The 23,678-nt window shown below is 51.2% G+C and overlaps 7 protein-coding genes across 7 annotated transcripts; 5 read left to right on the forward strand and 2 right to left on the reverse strand.

Annotated features, from left to right (window-relative positions):
- Positions 1 to 3,151: 3,151 nt before the first annotated feature.
- Positions 3,152 to 4,618, reverse strand: EDD37DRAFT_394409 (uncharacterized protein). The gene is made up of 2 exons (XM_062812269.1): positions 4,071 to 4,618; positions 3,152 to 4,006 (listed from the first exon to the last, which is right to left on the reverse strand). The coding sequence occupies exons 1-2, from the start codon at positions 4,347 to 4,349 to the stop codon at positions 3,554 to 3,556; spliced, it is 732 nt and encodes a 243-aa protein (XP_062669900.1). The 5' UTR covers positions 4,350 to 4,618; the 3' UTR covers positions 3,152 to 3,553.
- Positions 4,619 to 7,943: 3,325 nt separating this feature from the next.
- On the reverse strand, positions 7,944 to 10,757 carry EDD37DRAFT_394451 (carboxypeptidase D). The gene has a single exon (XM_062812270.1). It carries the CDS (start codon positions 10,576 to 10,578, stop codon positions 8,323 to 8,325), a length of 2,256 nt encoding a protein of 751 aa, XP_062669901.1. The 5' UTR covers positions 10,579 to 10,757; the 3' UTR covers positions 7,944 to 8,322.
- Positions 10,758 to 11,176: 419 nt separating this feature from the next.
- EDD37DRAFT_394596 (DNA-directed RNA polymerase II subunit C) lies at positions 11,177 to 12,782 on the forward strand. The gene is made up of 2 exons (XM_062812271.1): positions 11,177 to 11,560; positions 11,609 to 12,782. Exons 1-2 carry the CDS (start codon positions 11,477 to 11,479, stop codon positions 12,533 to 12,535), a joined length of 1,011 nt encoding a protein of 336 aa, XP_062669902.1. The 5' UTR covers positions 11,177 to 11,476; the 3' UTR covers positions 12,536 to 12,782.
- Positions 12,783 to 13,411: 629 nt separating this feature from the next.
- Positions 13,412 to 15,929, forward strand: EDD37DRAFT_609033 (transketolase; the record flags this gene model as incomplete). Its single annotated transcript, XM_062815099.1, has 8 exons — positions 13,412 to 13,465; positions 13,523 to 13,571; positions 13,626 to 13,719; positions 13,745 to 13,891; positions 13,913 to 14,003; positions 14,058 to 14,352; positions 14,402 to 15,765; positions 15,816 to 15,929. The coding sequence occupies 8 exons, from the start codon at positions 13,412 to 13,414 to the stop codon at positions 15,927 to 15,929; spliced, it is 2,208 nt and encodes a 735-aa protein (XP_062669903.1).
- An 895-nt stretch (positions 15,930 to 16,824) lies between these two features.
- Positions 16,825 to 17,896, forward strand: EDD37DRAFT_649911 (3-oxoacyl-reductase; the record flags this gene model as incomplete). The annotated part of the gene is made up of 5 exons (XM_062818189.1): positions 16,825 to 17,037; positions 17,122 to 17,211; positions 17,265 to 17,641; positions 17,691 to 17,826; positions 17,882 to 17,896. The coding sequence occupies 5 exons, from the start codon at positions 16,825 to 16,827 to the stop codon at positions 17,894 to 17,896; spliced, it is 831 nt and encodes a 276-aa protein (XP_062669904.1).
- Positions 17,897 to 18,753: 857 nt separating this feature from the next.
- Positions 18,754 to 21,139, forward strand: EDD37DRAFT_657722 (nucleolin; the record flags this gene model as incomplete). Its single annotated transcript, XM_062818913.1, has 2 exons — positions 18,754 to 20,939; positions 20,989 to 21,139. 2 exons carry the CDS (start codon positions 18,754 to 18,756, stop codon positions 21,137 to 21,139), a joined length of 2,337 nt encoding a protein of 778 aa, XP_062669905.1.
- Positions 21,140 to 22,104: 965 nt separating this feature from the next.
- EDD37DRAFT_609036 (uncharacterized protein) lies at positions 22,105 to 23,367 on the forward strand (the record flags this gene model as incomplete). Its single annotated transcript, XM_062815100.1, has 1 exon — positions 22,105 to 23,367. The coding sequence occupies one exon, from the start codon at positions 22,105 to 22,107 to the stop codon at positions 23,365 to 23,367; it is 1,263 nt and encodes a 420-aa protein (XP_062669906.1).
- Positions 23,368 to 23,678: the final 311 nt, after the last annotated feature.

Here is a 23,678-nt window from a genome sequence, read left to right on the forward strand (position 1 = left end):
AATTGATGGCCAAAAGCAGGCATGAGGGTCATGATTCAGTGAACATTCTTCACCGGGTGAGTTGCAAGAATCTCGCGGTCGAGGGTCGTTCTAGAAGCCAGACGACCCGGGATCCGTCCGGAAAGCATCGAGATAGTCAGGTCTAGAAGCACCTTTGCACAGTCAGCACACCCTACTCATGTCATGTCGATTCTGGAATGAGATTACAGCACTTCCGAGGCCCGTACCTAAGCTTATGTAATTACAGGAGTACACTGACACTTATGAGAGCTCTTTGGGGGAGTCGTGACATGCCTTTTGGAGTAGCAGCATAGGCGCCGAATCGGGCCGCATATGATGGGCGCATGTAGTCTTGATTCTAGGCTAATGAATACGAGATGCTGAGACTGACTTGCACGCGACTTTGAACCTCTTTGGAGAAAGCAGGTACGGATACGGGAGTATTCTGGCATGGTCTGATGGCGTACTGAGAGACGGGATGGGTTGCGATATGCGGTAGATTACCCAGGATTGATTTAATTTGCGCAACGATAGGCCCCGTGAGAAAAGTGTTGTATTATAGGCGTTGTCCCCCACAAGGCGTGAGCCCTGGAGAAGAGATGCGTATCATGAGTCTTTTGCGCTAGGCCAATGTCCGCCGTCCCGCGTCGCTTAATGGGCAACGGGGGCACATTTTGCGCCGTGAATGTAAATGGATGATGGAACGGTCGGCGGAAGGCCGACAGTGTGACAATCAGGTAGAACCCATACCCGTAGTGCTGAGCCTGAAGTTGAGTATGCGATGTTAGTCATTGACGAGCAAGGATAGACGAGGTGCAGCCAGCCATGGCCCAGAATGTATGGCGGAATGATGTCGGTATAGTTCCGAAATGACGGACTTATGTTTGCTCGCCAGATACTGTGATAAGCCTCGCCTGGTTTAGAAGCATGTTTACCTCATCCGTCTTGCGTACTTCTGTCATCTCTGCGGCATCTGCGTTGGGACGTCGGCAAAAGCTGTGATCGCCGTGTGTTACAAGTCCCGCGCCCGCTGAGTCAAGAGAGAAGGGCTGACACTATCGGAGAGTGTCCAGGGGGGCAAGATGCATAGTAAATATGGACTTATGACAGGGTTTGGACTCAAAAGAGACATTACCTAATTTGGAGAAGGAAAGATCGATTCTGATTGACGCAATTCGTATCCTTGCCACCGCAGCCACAGCTGGCGCATCGAAGTTGTCGGGATCGTGGTGTTCGATTGTAGCGTTCCTGTATTGTACCTCATATCCCAAGATGGAACAGGGGAGTCCTCTAAGACCACTTGCCCTTGCAGGACATCTCCATCTTCAGATCTCGAGGTCTGGGCCTGAGAGAATGTCATGTCCGGTTTTTGAGCTTTGTTATTGTGGGCGATATTAGTCAAAACACCGCCACAGACAGGGGATTGGGTCGCTGCAGGATGCGATAGGGCGATGACTGGTGCCTATTCGGGCCGTTGAGCCACACTACTGTGATTCTCCTGATACCGGCATCTCCCAAGCGCCTCGTACTCCTGTCAAGGTGGAAGAGAAAACAAGGCCTGCACATCACATCCCAGCAGTTGCATCGTTCCGGCTGTACCCACTGTGATGGCCTGCATATTGATGGATGCTGGAGGAGGGTGGGGTGAACTATGATCGAATTATTGATATCAGTGTCCATAGCACCTACTACTCGTTCGACATCGAAGGCCTTGCGATCATAACGCAAGCGGTCTCCGGACATAGGTAAGAAGATTGACGACAAGGTGCAGGCATGTTGAGTAAACGAGATGGCCCTTGTATCTTGTCGATCATTAGCCCCGGGCCATATCCTTTTAACCGGCGGGCCTGGTGACGATGGATTTTCAGAGAGAAGAAGCATGAATCAAGGCTCCGGGGGATATGTCAGGCGCATCGTTCTCGGTGACAGACTTGTGGAAACATGATCTTCAAGACTGTAGAGGATCACGTTATCAATCATTTAGCCGCGTATGATCGGCGTGGCCGCGAGACTGCCGCGATGCGACAGGGGAGGCGAACAAAGTGCTGGCTAGACGTCCAGAGAGTACCAGGAAATCTGGACACGATCGACCATAGTGAGGTGTCATCAAGCCGATGGCATCATTGGCATGGCAATGGTTCGATCCGTAGCCATGAGCTTAAACGGGCACGAGGAGGTACTGATGACTTTGCCGGCCTTGAAAGCGGCCGCAAATACCGCAATACTGTGGAAACTGTTCGGAGGACGAGTGTTACTATGGTACGGCGTAGGGGGAAGTAATTGTGGTTAGTGTTGAGAGAGTTTCCAGTACCGAGATAGGAGTCCTTCAGTCAGTTCATGATTGGTCGACAGCGTGACAGCCTCATGGGTGAAATGACCGCATGTAGGACAGCCGGAAGAACGTGGAATGACACACGTCAGACTACGACTTTCTTTTCTCTTTTGAAAAGGACTCGGTAAGGAAGAGGAGGAGAGGGGAGCGAAGTCCATACCTGAATGGGTAACCTTTGTCAACGATCAATTGCAAGCTATTCATGTCGACAAGATTCCTTTGATCTGGTAGGATCGGTCGTATACATATGTTTGTTGATAATGTATACCTTGCCTCCTTTGGTTGCGACTTGTCGTAGAGGTCAAGCGACTTTCGGTGCCATGGTGGTACGTACCAAATGTAATATCTCCTCGGAGGACAGTGGCCACGATGTCCATGCCATAGACTTGGTGAGAAGCATCGCTTGTATATCTCCATCAAGCCTAGATCGGTGGTCGTCACCTCAATCCTTCCACTAGAAGGATGTTGGAACTTTCCCTTCTGGAGATATCCACCTTTATGCAGGTTGCATGAGAGATCCCTACTGTGTGCGGTCTACCGGTGCCACGCCTTACCCACTCCCTTGTGACATTGCTGCGATTCATCATTGCTCCCAACCTTGACGAGTCGTATCTTGTTCCATTGGGTCATGTAGACCAGATCACTAATACACGAAACGATCTTCTCGGATTTAGGAACCAGAATGTCACGAAGACACCGTAGAGTCAGCGTTATCTCGACATTATCTCGCGCATGTCGCTTAGCGAGTCGTTGTCACGCACACACTTCGTGCTGACTAGCCGCCTGTGACATGCCCTGGTCGTGAAGATGGAACCATAAGGAGCAAGTTGCAACATCAAACTTCCGCGCATCGCGGAGATTTGATCCACTTGTACATTTGCTAGCCACGGTTATTGCGGCCGTACCTGTCAATACACTGCGCCCATTGCTAGCAGAGCTCACCTAAGCCATGCAGCACTTCCTTCTGGTGTACTTCAACATCTAACCCGTGCATTCGTAGGACTCCCGTGTCCTCTAAAATCTCATTGTTCGTGAACAGTGTCTGTCTTGGGTATGACATCCACTGAGAGCCGATCCAGACGCCGATAATTTGATTCTTGACCAAAGACACCCACCCCCAGACCCCGAATATGATGCCGCCCAGAAACACCGAGCATACAGTCCCCACGCCGTTAAATTGAACAAAAATATCGACCAAAGGATGGCAGATTTGACAGATTGTTACCGAGCAGCTGTGGGCGGTTGTGTCAGAATGGCCGATCCTTGTAGCGCAGCTTGCGACGGTGTCATCTCAGACGATCCAGTCCTTGCGCGTTTCGTCGCTGGAGCATCGGCATATGTAGGGTCGGGGTATCCGCTCCGGAGAGGTTCATGGTGTATGCTGCTGACGCCGTCTTGTGGTTGACCAATAGCACCGAGTTCCGACAGACGTGGTAGCGTGCCTGGTTGTTGGACAGAGCCGGCTTTACCTGGCTGGAGTCCATCGACGTTGCTAGGAGGCGGTGGTACTTCCCCTTGAGACTCTAGTAACCGGGATTGCAAGTTGATGATGTAGTCGCGCAGTTGGTAGTTTTCGGCCTGGACAGCCTTGAAATTCTCGCTCAGGACTTGATAATCTCGAACTTGTTCCTCGAGCTTCTTGATGTAGCCCTCCTTTCGTTGGCGAAACGCGCGCTATTAGGCACACATTAGTACTGCCTGAGGCCAATAAGGACATGGCGTGCCAAGGAATACATACCTGGGCAGCCCTATTCTGGGCAGCTCGCTTGCTGGTACTGAGTTCGCGCTTTCCATATCCCTTTCGACCGTCGCCATTGCCTTCACCCTGGTCACTTTCCGCACTTGCTGTGATGGCGTCGTTGCTGGCAGGATCGGTTGGCGGTGAGGGATGATGTTGTGACATGCTGTCGATGCCCTCGAGAAGTGATGATTGTGGTGGAGGATAATGCTGTTCGCGCAAGACTATTGAATGCTTAGAAACAGGCCATGGTGACAGTAATTGCGTAATTGAGGTCATGATGATGTGTTATGAAACGTGCTGTGAAGGAGTGGGAAGTGTAAAACAGATCAAGCCAATGATGGATGAACAAGACCTGACACAACGCAAGCTCATACTTGACAAGTAGACAAGGCTGGGCAGGAGGGAGGCTATGAAGGATATAAGTATGGGACGAGAGACTGGGGAATGGGGGGCGTCGGTACTCTTGCAAGTGTGTAATTAGGTACGCGACGTATGATGCACTGATTGCATGTCAGGGTAAAAAAAGACTTGAGTGTGGATAGCGGTAAGAAAACAGGATCGGCGATGTCGTACCGGGAAGTGCAAGTGAAATGACAGAGCGGATAAATGGTGGAAGGGGAGGAGGAGAGGCAGGAAGATGCGAGGTCAGGGAGGTATTAGGGTACCGATTCAGGCCTGTTGTGTTCGAAGACGGCAAGGTGGGGCGGGATTACTATACGTACGCTGGTCGGAATTGATTTGGTCCTGTTCCTCAATCGGGTCAGAGATGCTTTGCCATGATATTACTTGAGAGACAGGGGTCTGAAAAGATGCAAGATGGCGTGGACGATGATGGGGATGAAAAAGAGATGGGGGCCAGGCACCACAGGGCCATTGGTGGTATGGAGATGGGTGCAGCAATAAAAGAATGTCATGCGACGGAGAGACGGGATGATGAGGTGTGGATTTGTGCAGGATGTCAATGATGGAAGGAGCTTGGGAACGAGGGCAAAGGACTGTGTGTGAACTTGTGTCTGAATAAGGGCCGGGGTTGACTGGACTGCTTACCTGAGCCATGGTCGAAGAAGAGCTAGCCGTGCGAGGTGCAAGGGCAGGCTGCATCACAGAGCCTAGGTGGTTTACTCAGAAAGAGTAGTTGGAAAAGGGCAAAGGGGTCTCCGAATTGACGGGCGCAGAGGAAGAGAGTAATCGATCTTGTCGTAACAAGCACCAGCAGCTTCGGCGCCAAAGAAGCAATCACTGAACTGAAAGAAAGCAATTGCAAAAGGATTGCAATAGTGAAATGCGCGCTGCCACTCCGACTCGAGTCGCTGAGTAATAACAACAATTATTGAAGGAGAGGAACAGAAGGGAAAGAGAGAAAAAAGAGTCCGGGAGAAGATTAGCAATTCCTTACATAATAAATTCGGGTCGCGGCTCTTGCCAAATGTTGGACCACTACACCCGGACCTGATTCGTCCGTTTGGCCTCCACTCCCCGCGTCATTTCTTCCGCTTGGCAGCTATACCCAATTGAGATGAATGCGCCTGCCACCGTTGATTCACGATTCACGAATCATCACTCAGTGTTCCTAGATTAACTGACGATTGCGCTTCCGCATCCTGAAGCAAAGGTAAAATATCACCAAATTCAAGTGTGCATCGATTGCAGAGAGCATAAGCGCAAACCGCAACCACAGCCGAGGTCGAGGCCGCAGGTACGGACAAGAAATCAATGATAAGCGGACGACTGCTCAAGCGATGGAGTTAGTTTCTCGAGCGTCGCCGCCTCTTCCAATCACACTTGCCACTTGGCCTCCGTTGCTTCCCACATATTCTCCTTTCAGTATCTTTCTCTTCCCGACACTTCCGGCCGCACTCTTTGCCGCTTCAGGCCTCGCACGACTCCTGTTCCTGGCTGACTGTTTCCTGACTGTCGCAATTTTATCGCCCCATTTTCGGCCACGGGCATTTGACCAGCCTTGCGCACACGACCACAAAATCGATCATTGATACCATTGTAGGAGGGGTCGAGAGTCATCCCGTTACGATGGGGCGTGCCATTCGCGGTCACAAGAAGTCCTGTCTTTTCTCAGTCTGACCGGAGTTTGGCCAGCTTGACCAAATTAGACATTAGAGATTATGAGGTCCTCCAACTTACACATCTCACAGAAGTTGCTCCTGAACTGGAGAAGGTGATTTTCTTGGAAGCAGGTAGGTTGGTGGTCGAGAGGTTGCCTTGCCCATAAGCCTACCGTCACTCCCACTCGCCTGACACGTCCGACAGATCGCTTAAGAATCTGAATGAAATGAAATGTTACGTTCGGGGCATCGATAACGTTTCAGGCCTGTTTCGATGCTGAGTGCATTCCAGAATGCTACAATGGACACATGAGCTTGCCAGTCACCAGTCCTTCCAGGTGGGTTTGTGAAAGACACCCATTCGAAAGCGAGGTATTTTCTGCAGCCCTGCTCGATTATGCTGTTGCTTGCTCAGCACGAGGCTGTGCCCGACTCATCGCCCACATCGGAAAGAACGTGGCTTTCTGGCCATGCAGAATATACCATCCGAGGATGAACATCATGTTTCCGGCCAAACATGTGCTCTCAGGTCGACCAGTACCCGTCTTCACCATCACTGGAAGGAAAGCTACTGGACTCTCAGCTGGGCATGGGGGTTTGATGTTAGGTGAGCGCCGTGCGGTGTAGGTATGACGCATGCTCAATGCCTGAATCCAATTATTGGTGACCCTAGCCAGATCTCAATGCATCGGTTAGGATCTGGAATGCATTTCACATGTATGCTCGAGCATGACGGTGCATTCACTTTCAAACGATCGTGGTGGGCCCAAGTTTGCTGGTTGCTGGGCCCTGGCAAGACCGAACTTCAGCCTTGCGATACAGCCAGAATGATCGACAAGGCATGCCGATGCTTCAGTAAGGCTCAGACTCATGCAAGCTCGAAGCGGCAATCCTGCACTGAACTGAGCGATACGACATTATGGCCGGAGATGCTCCTTAGGAGCATGTCGAGCCACATCCCATACCGGAGAATCACTGAAATATCTGATGTCCCTCAGCTTCAGCCAGCATGGCGCTGCTGCCCTCACCATGACTAGCGTTTATCATACATCACCTCACAGGAGGCGGTGGAGTAGACAGGTCTTGGGGGCATTTGTGATTCGTCGTGCGCAAATTTGCCAGGCCACACCTCCCAATGCTGAGATTCCCGAACTGGAGGATGCATCAAGCCGAGATTGGAAACTGCACTATCGGTACTCCTGGAAACTGCACTACAAGTACGGAACCCTTGGTCTATACTGCACTTTTCCGTACCAATGGCTGCCCAACGACATGGCAAATACCGGACAGCCATCAATACAGGAGCCCATTACGCAGTACCACGATGGCATGAAGGTGCTTGAAATGACGACCACTGCCCATAATGTTGATCGCAAGCATGCAATACCAGCATGCAACACCCTCCGGAATCGAGGTTGCTGCGGCATTTGATGACTGCCCTGCTTGCTAATATCACCACAGGAATCCTTCGCAGGGCATCCTTCAACGGTCTAAACGACACCGATCCAGCCCCATCAGCAACTCAACTGGCTGAATATAGGGCGGCCCCGACGGCAACATATTCGATACCACGCATGTTCGGCTCAACATTCGATATTGGCCCCTATCACGCTATTATTCTGTCAGCAGCAGCCTTTTCACCGGCATCGGTCCAATGAGGTCATCAGAAACCCGCATCCTTCGATAGTCCACAGCATCCGGTACGACTACATGAACGAAGCAGATGATGTCTCACTACTCAATATCAGGAGGCATCCACGTGCCCCGAACATCGACTCGACCTTCTCGGGCGACAGTCGACCTCATTAGTTGCCGCTAGCACCGTGTTGCATCTCCAAGTACAACTCAAACTATTGCATAACCTTAGCCTTCCGATGCTGGTACGGTAGTCGAACGTGTAGCACTCCCCATGGCCTTAGCCCGGTGTGCAACAAACCCACCAACTATGCGCGTCAGGTGAAGACTGAGCATAAACGAACCCAATCCAGGAGCAGCGGTCAGGCCATTGCACCGAGAGCTTAGATCGAGTAGGTTTGACGGAAGAAAGGGCATTGATCAATTTATCACTGAGCATCATCATTCGTCGTGGTCTACCCTCAATGTTGTAATCTGTCATTATGTCCTGCAGAATCTATGGCTCTGCGACCACTTCTTATCCACATCTATGCCCGAAACATTCATGGCATCCGTCACATTATGATGCTTTTGCCCAGGATGGCCAAAATACTGGCATAAACATAAACCAACAATGTCGCCGTGCCAGGTTGGGTATCTTTTGAAAACGAAAACATAGTAAACACATTGCTTTTCATATGCGTGGCAGCCGCGCTCGTCGCACTGGCTCCGCTATTGCTTCCACTCGATGTCCTAGGTATGCTCGTTGCTGTGTACACGCCTGTGGGAAGAGTGCTACTCTCGCCTGTCGTCGTCGTCTTACTGTGGGCACTCGTGGAGCCTGAAGTGGACAATCTTGTTGAAGAGCTTGATGCTGGGCCGCTCGTAATCATGCTGATGGGTGCTGTACCGGGGACTCCTGCCACGGTCACCAAACTAGGGTCGGGAGACTGCCAATCTGATTTCTCTTGAAAGAGGACGCCATTGATAATGACCCCGGCATCATTGGCCAGCATGTTCTTCTGGTCTGTATCACATGTAGAGTTCACAGCGCGAAGAAAGCATGTCGGACTAGCCATCGCCGGTGCTGAGTTTTGGTAGGTAGCATTGGCATCACCCGCCGATCCGTATGTGGACAAGTTGACAGCCTTGCCCATGCTGATATCGTCGCCAGAGATTATTCGCGAGAAGACGGTGAAAGCTGTCTCTGGCTGATACGCAGGGACCAGATGGCCTGCATCGTATATCCGGCTGAAGCTCAGATTGCCATACTGTCGAACCACACCGCCAATGTATGAGCTGTTGGCCACTATGGGAGCATAACCCGCTGCATACCAAGGCTGATAAGCTGCCCCTGCAGCGCCAGCAATGGAAAACGAAACGGCTTCACCACCCAACCAATTGCAGATGTAGTCTCGGTCACCATAGATCAGAGCAACCCTCACGCCTGAGTTGAGAAGATCAACAAGGTCTTGCAGAATATCGTCACGAGCATAGTCGCCCGTAGTATTGAATGCTGTGTATACGGCCATCGAATCTTGTGTGTAATTGACTGGAACACCAATGGCTTGCTGAACTGAGAGCTGATTAAGGTATTCAAGGTAGTGCGAGTCTGGAAAGGGGTCGAGAACGTCCTGTGAGATGTCGTAAATTGAGCGATTGGATATTGTGTATGGCCCAACGACATAAGTCTGACAGTACAGTTGCGCCTGCGAGCACGCTTCATTGACGGCAGGGATATTGCCGTAGCCAGAAGGATCAAGCGCGGCTTGTTGCGCTCTGCAAACCATCGTCTGCTGTAAGCATCCATCGTCACCATCGTAAGCACTGAGCGCATTCAATTCTTCCAATTGTGTTATTGTCTCAATGCCATATGTATTTTGATAAGCAAACTTGGGATGATATGGTGATTGGCTGACCAGATCGATCCAGCCATTGATGATGCCAAGTGATGCAAGGCTAAGTTCAATTGAACTGTTGGCAAACTGAACGTCATCTTGTCGGCGAGCATTCTGACTCTGGATAAACTGTCCTATGGCAGGCCCATATTTTCCGCCATAGGACTCCGTGAAAAGGTGTATCTCACTGGCCGATGTGGTGTTATCTTGTCGGAGAGCTGTATTATACTGTGGAAATGTGGTGAGAAAAGTCTGCAGAAAATGCCACACGGACTGGGCAGCAATTTGTGAAGTGTTTGCTGTAGAAGACGGGTTTCCCGAACCATATGTGCCATTCAAGAATGTATAACCAGGCTGACTGATAGGAACAGATGTGGGCGGGGCGATGACCAAGTCGTCGAGGAGGTTGACTGACACATTTGTCAAGGTGTCGTAAGAGAAGCCGACCTGAACAGGTTGGTCTATAAAGATAATGTTGCTGCCGCGATCCCATCCCCAGTCCCTGGGTACAGTACCAAGCTCATCTTGTGCAATTTCGACAACTTGACATGGGCCTACCTCTTGGAAGAGGCCAACCATGCTGCTCGAGCCTGGACCGCCATTGATGTAGACGGTTAGAGGTGCCAACTCTGGAAGCTGCCTTGCTTCAATAAACCAGAAAAATGTGTTGATAGTGTAGTTTCCTTGGCTCGGGTCTAGCACATTCGGTGGGAGTGTGATGTAGCCTGCGAATTGTTTTTGAGTAGCGAAAACCGTTGTGCAAGTTCCAACTGGAACACTCTTGTAAGTCACCGTGATGTCCGGATCGATTGGTGAATGTATGATTGTTGAAGAGTTGTCCGTAACGGGCTGAGGGTACTGAGCAAATACTGTCGAGACGAGGATGTAGAGGTTAGCAAGGATATCCCAGCGCCATGTTGCTTTGGGTGCCATGCGCCTTGGTCAACCATTGATCTATTGCCGCAGGGCCTGTATGTTGCAGCTTTGATGTCCCAAGGTCCCGGCAACAGCGCCGTCGAAGGATTGAGGATTAAGTCAGATTTCAGCTGTCGGCATAGCCCATTGTCCCAACTCTTATCAGTGCGACGGTGGTGGTACAATTCGCGGGAATGAAGCGACTGGTACTGGTCGGGAAAGGTACGATGTGACGGCTCGGGACAGTATTTCAGTGTGGATGGAACAGATTACGAGCCTGTCGCCCATAAGGCAAAGGAAGCGGTGCAGGAATGTGACTGATGTGAGAAGCTGTCACGGAAACGAATGTGAACCTGAGGACAACAATGAAGAACGATGTGTATGCGCAAGATGGGAAAGTATGGGAAGGTAAATATGGTGTGCTTGGGGAAGCTGCGCCAATCATTGGGCGCCATCAGCGGCGAAAACAAGGGTAGTCTTGCGTTGCATCCTCGAAGTACGCAAGGCTCTCGGAGAGGAGATTCCCAAGAGTCGTCCAGAGCGGTAAAATACAACCTTGCTCCACCAACGCTGGTACAGGAGACACCGCATTCGAATTCTTTCGAGAGATAGTCCGAACAGATGCAGCAGGTATGTGTTCATACCAGGTAGTGTAGGCAAATGCGCAGCCTCGTCGCCAAACTCGCGTGACTAATCAAGACACGTGATAGCTGCCAAGCATTATGCAAGGCTGCAGAGTGCAGTGGCTCGAGGCGACTCGGGGCAGTTATTCAAAGCGCTTGTTGAAAGGATTCAAGGTCGCGCCGGCGCAGTCTTTCATCAACCCTTCCGCATCTATCTCGCTCGCGCCACCCAGCCTGTGTCATTTTGCCCTGAAGTCAGGGCCTTGACGTCCAACGACGCAGATCTGACAAAGATGGCTTACAATGGCTATAATGGCTTTGGCGAAGATGGGATGGATGGCGTCGAGACCTCGGGTCCCAAAGTGACCGTGAGAGAAGTCAGTTCAACCTTAGGTCATTCGATATCCATGCTGATGCGTTGACAGGTCGAACAAGATCGATGCGACTTCGTCTTACAATCGTGCTCTCTCGCACTCGCCAATTCGTTACGCCGCGCCATGTTGGCAGAGATTCCGACCATCGCAATCGACCTTGTGGATATCACCACGAATTCTTCCGTTCTACCTGACGAATATCTTGCACACAGACTCGGCTTGATACCTCTGACGAGTAAGGGAGTGAACGAACAACTGAACTACACAAGAGATTGTGACCAATGTGACGATCACTGCGAATACTGCTCAGTTGTGTTGAGCCTCCATGCCAAATGCACGAGAGCCGGTACCATGATGGTCTATGCACGCGACCTTGCCATTCGAAGTCCACGTCAAGATGGTATTGGCATGCCTGTCATCCGCGATACCAACGGCACTGGGCCACTACTGGCGAAATTGAGACAAGGTCAAGAGATTCAACTCGAATGCATCGCAAAGAAGGGTATTGCAAAAGAACATGCCAAATGGGCGCCGACCTCAGCGCTCGGCTTCGAGTACGATCCTAACAATAAGTTGCGGCATGTGGACTACTGGTACGAGACCGATGCCAAGGATGAATGGCCCATTGACGAACGCAACGCGAATTGGGAAGGCGATGACACGGCCGCCGATGCTGCATTCGATCCAGATGCCGTGCCGAGTGCCTTTTTCTTCGACGTCGAGGGAGTTGGCACTCTTGAGCCCGACGACATTGTGAGGGGTGGAATCGAAGTGCTGCAGAAAAAGCTTGCAGAAACAATAAGAGTGCTTGGAGGTGCAGATGCTGCCGGAGTTGATGGCATGAACGGAGGTCAAAGTCCTGATGGCTATGAACCCCCAGCACCCAATGGGACATATCAGCCATATGGTGGAATGAGAGGAGGAGGCACGACTCCTTATGGCAACACTCCGTACGGAGGAGGCTATGGATCATACTGAGCGACACGTCTGTCATCATGATGATAGCCTTGTTTACAGCGCGGCGTTAAGGGCGGTAAAACTGCTGATCCGAGCATCTGATTTCATCGGGAAAAGAATTCACAGCGATGGCCAGGAGACAAAGATCCTGCAAAAAGTCGAGCAGTGTACGTGGGCTGCTTTCTCGTCTGGTGAGGTGGGATGATTGGCGGTCTGCACGAGTGGACTGACAAAAGGCTTGAAATCATTCATCGCGGACGATCCGCATGGTCCGGTCCACCACGAATGGAACACGTGAATGAATACGTGCTCATATGGACGCAGCTTTTTCGAGGACAGAAGTGGTCCCTGCAAATCCATCAGAGCAGTCCGGAATCGGAAAGCGGAAGCTTTGCTCTCCTGACTGGGTTGGCGAAGAAGTAGTCAGCAATGCGGTGCAAGGTTGCTTTCATAAGCGATGCTAGAGCATCTGCGGATGCCACGGGTCGCAGGATTTATTGTTGATATGCTTGACGATGGACGCATCCGTCGTCTTGAATCTGATACCATCTGAATCCTCTTCAAGTTTGACGTTCTCCTTGCTACAAACGTCGAGACAGCTACAAGGAAGTTTTGTCCGGAGGCATAGCGTTCTACTAAGATACACCGAAACACACGCCGCCTCAGCCCGTGATCGTGCCGTTTGGTGGGGGGTTTTCATCACCGTGACTTCACAGGTCCCAATTGCCCCACGTTGCCTGTGACAAGATTTAGTTATTAGCCTCAATCGAGCATCTCCGGTGGTCAACAGCTCCAGGTCTGATTCTAAAATTTCTCAACAGCCTCTCCAACTTACAAACCCATTCTACTTTCACCCTTGATTGTATCCGACAGCATCTCACATATCAGATCGCGAAGATGGGGTACTCAGATCAAGACTGGAAGGCTATCAACACTATCCGACTGCTTGCGGTATGTTTGCTACCCCTCCATACCAGCCATCATGGCTCCTAACTGCTCATTCTTCAGGTCGATGCAACCCTCAAGGCGAACAGTGGCCATCCCGGTGCCCCTATGGGTATGTAATATCATTATCCTGTCCAATAACCCAGCTAACACTGTTGCCTTTTAGGCCTGGCACCCGCGGCTCACGTCCTGTTCAACAAATTCATGACGTTTAACCCCAAGAACCCAGAGTTCATCAACCGCGACCGATTCGTCCTTTCGTGAGTACCACTGTCTCGTCCATAGCAGGAACAGTGCACCCAAGAGGAAGAGCTTTTGCAAACATGGCGGATGTCGATTGTTCTTCAGAGAACGGCTCACATCTTCCAATCTATGGCTTGACATCATGGGTTTAAACACTGCACGCATCCATGCTAGGACCGGGGTTAAATGGTGAACAGTGGGCTGACGTAGTTCCAGAAACGGTCATGGTTGCATGCTGCACTATGCTCTCCTCCACCTCTTTGGTTACGGTGTCTCAATGGACGACTTGAAGCACTTCCGAGTAAGTTCTCTCCGTCCCTCACCGACTTCTCCGCGGAACTGATGTTTTCTTCAGCAAGTCGACAGCATCTGCCCCGGTCACCCTGAAGCGCATGACACTCCTGGGATTGAGGTCACAACGGGCCCTCTCGGTCAAGGTTTCAGCAACGCAGTGGGTTTGGCCATTGCGCAGGCGCATACCGCTGCCGTTTTCAACAAGCCAGGATATGAGCTCCTCAACAACCACACATATACCATCTTCGGTGATGGCTGTGCTATGGAGGGTGTTGCAAGCGAAGCTGCCTCCACGGCTGGACATCTTCAATTGGGCAACCTGATCGCCCTATATGATGACAACCATATCTCTATCGGTAAGCAACAGGTCAAATACCATCGCATGGGTAATGCTAATAACATCAGACGGTGATACCAAATGTGCCTTTACCGAAGACGTCTCCAAAAGATTTGAAGCATATGGCTGGCATGTGCAGCATGTCGAGGACGGCGACCACGACCTCGAAGGTCTCGAGGCTGCCATTAAGAAGGCAAAGGAAGTCAAGGACAAGCCATCCATGATCAAGGTGACAACTACCATCGGTTTCGGGTCCAAACTCCAAGGCACTGGTGGTGTGCACGGCAACCCTCTCAAGGCAGATGATGCCAAGCAGGTCAAGTCCAAGTTTGGCTTCAACCCAGAAGAGTCCTTCGTCGTGCCAAATGAGGTTTATGAAATGTATCACAAGCACGCTTCCGAGGGTGCGGCTGCCGAACAAGAATGGAACGACCTCTTCAAGAAGTACGCCAGCGAGCACAAAGAGCTCGCTGATGATTTCAGCCGACGCCTGACCCGCAAGCTTCCTGAGGGATGGGAGAAGAGCTTGCCTCTCTGGAAGCCAACTGACGCAGCTGATGCTACTCGAAAGACCTCGGAGAAAGTTCTCCAGGCTATTCACAACGCCGTCCCTGAGCTCTTGTCCGGCTCTGCCGATTTGACTGGCAGCAACAACACCCGATGGAAGGACGCAGTTGACTTTCAACCTCCATCTCTCGGTATCGGCGACTGGTCCGGAAGATACCTCCGATATGGTGTGCGAGAGCACGCTATGGGGGCTATCATGAACGGTATCTCGGCCTACGGCACCCTGATCCCTGCCGGCGGTACTTTCTTGAACTTCGTCTCATATGCGGCTGGTGCCGTCCGCCTGTCCTCGCTCTCTCACCAGCGAGTCATCTGGGTCGCTACCCACGATTCCATCGGTCTAGGTGAAGACGGACCTACGCATCAGCCGATTGAGACCCTGGTGCATTTCCGCGCTCTGCCAAACATGATGGTCTGGAGACCTGCCGACGGCAACGAGACATCTGCAGCTTACTACATGGCACTGACCTCGCAGTCAACTCCATCTATCTTGGCGCTGACCAGACAGAACCTGCCACAATTGGAGAACTCCACAGTACAGAATGCCATCAAGGGTGCATACGTTGCCATTGAAAGTGAGAACGCTGATGTCACCTTGGTATCCACTGGCTCAGAAGTCTCCATCTGTATTGAGGCCATCAAAGTATTGAAGGATCAACACAGCCTTACCGCTCGTGTGGTCTCGATGCCTTGCACGGAAGTCTTCGATGCTCAGCCTAAGGAGTATCAACTCAAGTGCCTCCCAGATGGCATCCCAGCAATGTCAGTTGAGGTCATGTCCACACTTGGATGGGAGAAGTACTCACACGAGCAATTTGGCCTCAACCGGTTCGGTGCTTCTGGCCCGTACAAGGATGTGTACAAGGTAAGCTTCACTCAACGCTTAGTTATTGAACACGCACTAACATCAATCAGAAATTCGAATTTACTCCAGAGGGCATTGCCAAGCGTGCAGCCGCCACTGTCGATTTCTACAAGGGCTTGAAGCCCAGATCACCAGTCAACCGTGCCTTCCAGCAATTGATCTAGGTGCATAATCCTGCTTGGTGAGATCAGCGTCAATGAAACGCATACACCAAAGAAGGGGCTGAAGCTGTCTGACTACGTCCCTCGGACAGCTGAACATGGCATCACTGGGACGTTAAATATGATACTCATGAAGAGGCGGGTACTACATAGACGAAACAGAAAACATATGTTGAATGGTACCCGAGCCAGACTGAGCAGGTTCGTTGACATATCACGCAACAAATGTACCCAAGAACTCCCTATCTCATAGACTTGGATGACCAGACTCGACCATGCAAGTTTGCCTTTCCCCAGCATCATACTTCAGTAGCGCGTAAATGATACCCATGCATGTTATTGACATGTCAAGATGTCTCGCAGGCTTGCAGCCAACAGCGCGGAGATGTCCCTGCATTTGTGCCAATTTGGCCTGTCCAACCAAGAAAAGCAAGTCTAGTCGAACCAAAGCAAGCAGTCCATACACGAGTGTCATGTCTAGCCGATGGCTTGAGATATCGACCCTGATACCCTGCTTGCTTTCTAAAGTTTCGCTGCTCAATCGCTTAGTCAAGTGAGACCTGATCGATGGCGTTGCCTGCGATCGTAATAAGCTCAACATGTCCCATCTTCTTGTTGAGCCTCTTTCCCCCAAGCCGTCACGATGGCTGGCTGATATTGAGGGCCATGTGAGCTCCACTATCGGTGCCTGAGACCATGGGCAGACTGCAGAATGTACTCCCGTAGTTTGACTAATGTAGGGTCCACCAGCCAACCCTCGTCGCTCTTGTCCATCCACCCATCACTTCTACCTCTGGCATCATTCGTCCTGGGCTCGTGAGAATTACAAGATCAGATCAGCGAGGAGAAGTCACTCGCATCGCGCTCGTTTCTTGTTCTTCTCACATGCTTTGTCCTAATGTCGTCTCCTTCAACATGGTTAATAGTGGGAGCTTCCAGGGGCATTGGCCTGGAGTTCGTGCGTCAATTGCTTGACCAAGGTCATCAGGTCATTGCTGCGGTTCGGAATCCCGCAACGGCGAACCAGATCTGGCAATTATCTGCAAAGCAAACGAGGCCTGGAGCCTGTTTGATTGAACAGTGCGATGTGACGGATGAAGCAAGCATAGACGTACGTTTACCGGCGTCAAGCACAAGCGACTCCGAGCTTTTGGGAAGGCGATCAAGTCGTCGAATGATATTGACCTTACGGCAGGCTTTTGCCACCCGAATGGGAAATCTCGTGTCCAAAGGCATGAGAATCGAGAATGTGGTGCTGAACTCGGGCGTGCTGAAGTATCCCAATGTATGTGGCTTGCTCTTGTTATATATCTTAGGACGCTGACACGGCTGGAAGAGGGCTACAGAAATGTACAAGACAAGAACCACGACGCAATTGTTGCATTTGATCCCAATGTACTGACATTTGTTGGCATTTACAGATCTTTTAGCGATTTCGCACTGCACCTACACACGAATACGATCGGGCCGATTCTTGTGGCACAGAAAGTACTCAACATCAGCAGCTCAGCTCCGCCTGCAAAGATGATCTTCATTTCTTCTGACTCAGGCTCGACTGCAGAGTTTCGAGACCATGAGGATGGATTCGGTGCATACGGCGCCAGTAAAGCGGCATTGAACCAGATGCTTAGGCATATGGCTGCCGAGTTGAAGAGGAAAGGAGGGAAGTGGGCCGATGTGTGTGTGCTAGCTATGCACCCCGGTGAGGTCCAGACGTAAGTATGGTGCACCATGGCTGTGTTCATGGCACTAACAGACTGATAGAGACATGGCCAACATCGAGGTCGACTGGGAGGTCGAAGGTATCATCGATGCGGATGAAAGTGTCACGAAGATGTTGAAGGTCATTGGTGAGAAGGACAAATCGCAAAGTGGCACGTTCTGGTGTTGGGATGGGAGGGTAAGTGTTGACTAGCGTTGTGGTATTGCTTCGGTATACTGACTTTCTCTCTCAGGAGTATCCCTGGTGATTGGTCTGGGCCGAGATGGAAGCATGGAATTCCGTGTCTGGTCCATCTTTTCGAAGGGATTGAAAGTAGCAAGCATTGTATGGGCTTGCTGGGGAAGGTCACGTGCTGGCAACGTGCCTTGAAGAGAACAACTCACTGATAGCACTCAAAAGCATGCATCTCTTGATAATCATCGTCGAGGCAGCAACAAGGCCTATACCCAAGCAGTGACGGTCTCTTCCATTGTTGCTCTGTTTGTACACTTCAGTATCACGATTCACACCCAATCCGTCGAGAATTTTATATTGCAGTCACGCTTACCCCTATACGGCTAGCGCGTCCTTCCCAAATTCTTTGATTGCCTTTGACACTTTTTTGGGATTTCTCTGCCTTCACCACCACTGCATCCACAAATCTCAGCACCTACTTTTCCCCGTGCATCGTCTGCTTGTCCTTCCTTGCACTCGATTGCTTTCCTGCCCCCGTTTCCCTCTCAAAAATACTCGTGGCCCAAAAAAACGTGAAAACAATATCTTCAAACCATCGAGTCGCGCTGTAAGTCACCCGGAGCCCCAATTCTGAAGCAGCGCACCCTTTTTCTCACCAAAATGCGAGAGTCCATTCGAAAGACTGACGCCCGTTTGAATAGTGTCCGACTTTATCGCAACATCAATTACCATCACTCGGTCCTCATCACGCACGATTCTTGTCCATATCTCCCCTTCCTGTAATTACCGAAAAGAAAAATCACAAAGAAGGTGAGCGCCCGCTTCCATTGTGCGCTGTTTGCAGATCGAAACAAAGCATCCGAAATCTTGAAATGTCCTTCGTTGAATGCACCATGGAACCACTGCTAACCCTAGATATTTCTAGCAAACATGTCTGCAGCCGATGTGTCCAATGCCACCCCGGCCGCTGGCCAGAACGGCGCCGACGCTACTACCCAAAATGGTGCCCCTTCGATCAACACCAACGTCGCCCCCGAAGGTGCCAACGATGAGCAGACTCCTGACTCTGCCGCTACCCCGAACACCAATGCTGCTCACTCCGCCTCCCTCTATGTCGGTGAGCTGGATCCATCCGTCACCGAGGCCATGCTCTTCGAGCTGTTCTCCTCCATCGGTCAAGTCGCCTCCATCCGTGTCTGCCGCGATGCCGTCACTCGACGTTCCCTGGGCTACGCTTATGTCAACTACAACAACACTGCTGACGGAGAAAGAGCCTTGGAAGATTTGAACTACACCAGCATCAAGGGCCGTCCATGCCGTATCATGTGGTCTCAACGTGATCCTGCTCTTCGCCGTACTGGACAAGGTAATGTCTTCATCAAGAACTTGGATGCGGCTATCGACAACAAGGCGCTCCACGATACCTTCACTCAATTCGGCAACATTCTCAGCTGCAAGGTCGCCCAAGATGAGATGGGCAACTCCAAAGGCTATGGTTTCGTCCACTACGAAACCGCTGAAGCCGCCAACGCAGCCATCAGATCCGTGAACGGCATGTTGTTGAATGACAAAAAGGTCTTCGTCGGTCACCACATTGCGAAGAGAGATCGTCAGAGCAAGTTCGAAGAGATGAAGGCGAACTTTACCAACGTTTACGTCAAGAACATCGACGAGTCTGTTACCGACGACGAATTCACCAGACTCTTTGAGCAGTACGGTGATGTACTCTCCGCCACTATCACCCGCGACGAGACTGGCAAGTCACGTGGCTTTGGTTTTGTCAACTTCCACGATCACGAGGTAGCATCTAAGGCAGTTGACGAGCTCAATGACAAGGACTTCCATGGCAAGAATCTGTATGTGGGCCGTGCGCAAAAGAAGCATGAACGTGAAGAGGAACTCCGCAAGCAGTACGAAGCTGCCCGCATGGAGAAGGCATCGAAATACCAAGGCGTGAACCTGTATGTCAAGAACCTTACCGATGATGTCGACGATGACAAGCTTCGCGATCTCTTCAGCGGCTATGGCACGATCACTTCTGCGAAGGTCATGCGCGAAACTGCTGATCGCACTGCCTCTCCCGCTAGCACTGAGGAGAAGGACAAGGAGAACAAGAAGGAAGATGGCGAGACGCCTGCAGAGGAAGCCAAGCCTGAAACCGAGGAGGGAGCTACCGAGGAATCCAAGGGTGAGGATGCAGACACCAAGAAGGAGAACAAGACCCCCTCGAAGACTTTCGGCAAGAGCAAGGGCTTCGGCTTTGTCTGCTTCAGCAACCCAGATGAAGCTTCCAAGGCTGTTTCGGAGATGAACCAGAAGATGGTAAACAGCAAGCCACTGTACGTTGCTCTTGCCCAGCGCAAGGATGTTCGCAAGAGTCAGCTTGAGGCTAGTATCCAAGCACGAAACACCCTGCGCTCACAGCAACAAGCTGCGGCTGCCGGTCTGCCCCAAGGCTACATTCAGCCAGCTGTCTTTTATGGTCCAGGTCAACAATTTATGCCACCCGGAGCTCAACGTGGAATGCAATTTGGTGGCCAACCTGGCATGGTCCTTCCTCAGATGCAAGGTGGCCGTGGTCAATTCCCTGGTGGATTCCCACAACAAGGCCGAGGTATGCCTCAAGGCCAGCAGCTACCACCTAGCTTCGGTTTGCCGGGTCAGATGCCGGCATTCATGCAGAATCCAGCTTTGGTCAACGGCATGTACAGCAACCCGCAGGCACTCGCACAGATGCAAGGTCAGATGGGCCGTGGTGCAGGCGGCCGTGGCCAAATGCAAGGCATGCAGGGTATGCCTCCTAACATGCAGGGCATGGGTGGTGTTCGTGGTGGACCAAACTTTCCTCAAGGTTCTGGTCGAGGTGGTATGCAGAATGTTCCAGGTGGTCAAGGAGCTGGCCGCATCCCTCCACAGGGTCGCGGACAGGCTCCCCCTAACCGCGAGGAAGTCGGCACCCCTAGCACTATCGGCAACCTGGCATCTCTGCCTCCAAACCAACAGAAGCAGATGCTTGGTGAAGCCATCTACCCCAAGATCCAACAATTGCAACCAGAACTTGCTGGCAAGATCACTGGTATGCTACTGGAGATGGACAACTCGGAGCTCCTGGCCTTGTAAGTTATTCTTGTCATTTCGTGTCATTGTTATATTAACGAGGTTCAGGGTTGATGACGATGGTGCTCTCCGCTCCAAGGTTGACGAGGCTCTTAGTGTATACGATGACTACATGAAGAGCCGAGGCCCTGAGCCTGGTCCCAACGGCACCAAAGAAGAGGACACTTCGAAACCTGAGGAAGCTGAGGCTGCAGCCTGAGCTGGTCATCTGTGCTCCAACTTTGCTGTCTCGACACAGCTTATCCCCGAAACTGCATGAACACTGCCTTCATTTCTAGGCAATTATGCCTTTACCAAAAGTTTTTCAAAGCAACATCCGAACATGAGTGCTGTGCAACGGGCCTCGGGCGAAGGTTGAGCTGGCGTCGGGCAGGCGAATGGCGTGTCTCTCTTTGCTATTGCTGCTGCTGGTGGTGGTGTCGTGACGATGAGTTCACTTTTCATTGTATGTGTATGATAGATTGGTGATATGGTCTATTCTGCTGCAAGCAGGTATGTACCAGCTACCTTTTATCAGCCGAGATTTCCCTTTATGGAAAACTCGAGATAGGTTGCATATATTGCCTAGCTGCACAGATAGATCCCCTTAATGCGAACACATGTATCCCATTCACTCATCATTGCTGCCATGGCTTGCTGTCTCTTTGTACCTACACACATGGTTTGACCAGGCATTGTCTCCGTAGCAAAGCTTCCGAGACACGGATCCAGGACATATACATATCCCCTCGCCATTGTACTCTCTCACACTTCACGGGCCCTTAGCAAGCTGTTTCATTGTTTAATATAGCCCGACCTTTGTGCTGAATTGTCCAACATCAGATTGCTGCGCACATGCCTTTGTATCTCGGAACACTGTCATCCATGAATTCAACCGTTGAAAGTGCTACTGTTCAAAGAGTCAATCACCAAACCATGGATACATGCCGTATAGGTCACAAAGGAGCTGGGTTCAGGAGGTCTGCCACTCAATGGAGACCTTTTAAGCCTGTGGGAGTCTGCTTCGAATCATATTCAGACTTCACCGCCTACATTAGACGCAGTGTGAGTGAAGTGACTGTTTGGGTGCGGCGAGATCACCACGCGTCTCTGTAATACCGCGTTGTGTATCTCTTCTCTGTGAAAGATCCCAAGCTCTCACTCTCACCTCTCTTGTTCGTCGTCATGTCAAATATCACAAATGTTACCGACTTGTATCCCCCGTATCCCGCATACGCAGGCGACATGTCAGTAGGAGAAGTGTCACCGGAGGATCTCTTCTTCTTTTCCCCTGGACTGAGCTCACCAGTCAGGCGAGGTCCCGATGATGAAGTGCCAATCTTGGTCGAAAGAGCAAGCCAGGCCACGGCTCTCAACCCAGCGGTCAACGACTTCGTGGTGGGTCATAAGGCTGGCTTTCTCAGATTGTTCAATCGCCAAATCAACCTCATCAGATCACGCTCACAAGCTTTCGAAGATGGTCATATCACTGTTTTCGACAAGACACTTCTGAAACTCACTCAGAATGGCACTGATTTGGAGAATCCTGCGGCGATTCAGTACTATTGTGAAGAATTTCTCGGTATCCATGTTGGTGCAAGCACTGCTGAGGCGAGCAGAGTCCTGAGCCAAGCAATCCAAGTGCCAGAACTCTTGATCTTTGGTAGTTGCCTTCAAATGTCCTCACGTGTTAGCTTACCTGACTTTGATTTCACAGAGACATCCGCCCTCATCAACAGTGATGTCAAGACCGAAGCAGACGACCATCAACCTGTGGCAGAAGAGATGGAACCAATGTTGAAAAGACTGTGGGAAGTCTATGAGAATGCAAAGTCGGATTACTTTGCGAGATCAGACAGCAAGAGCGACGACCTGATCGGAGCAGCCAAATTCCTGCGTGACACGGCCGAGAACACTCAGCAGTATCTGACCGACAAACCCATCGACCCGAACATGTTGGCAGAGCTTCAATCCACGTATGACATGGCCAAGGCGACAGTGGTATCGCTGAGTGGCGGGAAGAAACGCAAATTTGACGATGTGGACAAAGAACTGAGCAAGGATGCACCGCGTGCACCTGCCAACAGCAATCAAAGCCAGAGGCGCCGTGCACAGTCAGGCCAGTACCCATCTCGAAGCTCGGACAGCGGCTATGGTGCAGGCGCGCCTTCTCTGAGGGACAACAACGCAGACATCGATCGTGGTCATGACAGAATTCAATATCGAACATTGCGTCGTCGAAGCTCCAGTCCACGAGAGTATCCAGACCGTTCGCCAGGAAGCCTCCGTGACCGTGATCGTGATCGCGAGGAACCAGGACATCGTGGGGCATACGGTTCGAAGCGTGGCTCGGGACACAGGGCCAGACCCTATGGATATCGGAGAGACAGAGAGGTCGATTCGTATCGGCCGCGTGAATACAAGGATGACATGTCTGATGGAGGTTAGATGTCTGCATTACATGAACGAGCAGGATGTCGTCTGCGTGGCAGAGAAGTGGTGATGTCGATGTTGGATTAGACGACGGCAGATGGGCGTTGCATGGCAAGATCCTGGGTCATGTTGACCAAGAACTCAGTAGGTCATGCTAAGCAACGATGGAATATGTTGCTACAAGAGGATGGATTGTTACTGTACATGTTGAGAAGATGATTAGAAAAGGTGCAGTGGAAAGAAAGGAAGGAACGTGAGTGCGCCTCACGACACTCCCAAATTGGCTTACATAAGGCGATGATAGCGCCGATAGCACTGTCACAACC

This window comes from Exophiala viscosa, assembly GCF_022695815.1.
Source record: "Exophiala viscosa unplaced genomic scaffold EDD37scaffold_5, whole genome shotgun sequence".
Lineage (NCBI taxonomy): Eukaryota > Fungi > Ascomycota > Eurotiomycetes > Chaetothyriales > Herpotrichiellaceae > Exophiala > Exophiala viscosa.

What these genes read in the sequence shown, in the direction of transcription:
- EDD37DRAFT_394596 (XM_062812271.1), top strand. Translation starts at nt 11,477, where the DNA reads ATGGCTTACAATGGCTATAATGGCTTTGGCGAAGATGGGATGGATGGC. An exon ending in CCAAAGTGACCGTGAGAGAA is followed by an intron (nt 11,561 to 11,608) that starts GTCAGTTCAACC and finishes ATGCGTTGACAG; the next exon opens with GTCGAACAAGATCGATGCGA.
- EDD37DRAFT_394409 (XM_062812269.1), bottom strand. Translation starts at nt 4,349, where the DNA reads ATGACCTCAATTACGCAATTACTGTCACCATGGCCTGTTTCTAAGCAT. An exon ending in CCCAGAATAGGGCTGCCCAG is followed by an intron (nt 4,007 to 4,070) that starts GTATGTATTCCT and finishes TGTGCCTAATAG; the next exon opens with CGCGCGTTTCGCCAACGAAA.
- EDD37DRAFT_394451 (XM_062812270.1), bottom strand. Translation starts at nt 10,578, where the DNA reads ATGGCACCCAAAGCAACATGGCGCTGGGATATCCTTGCTAACCTCTAC.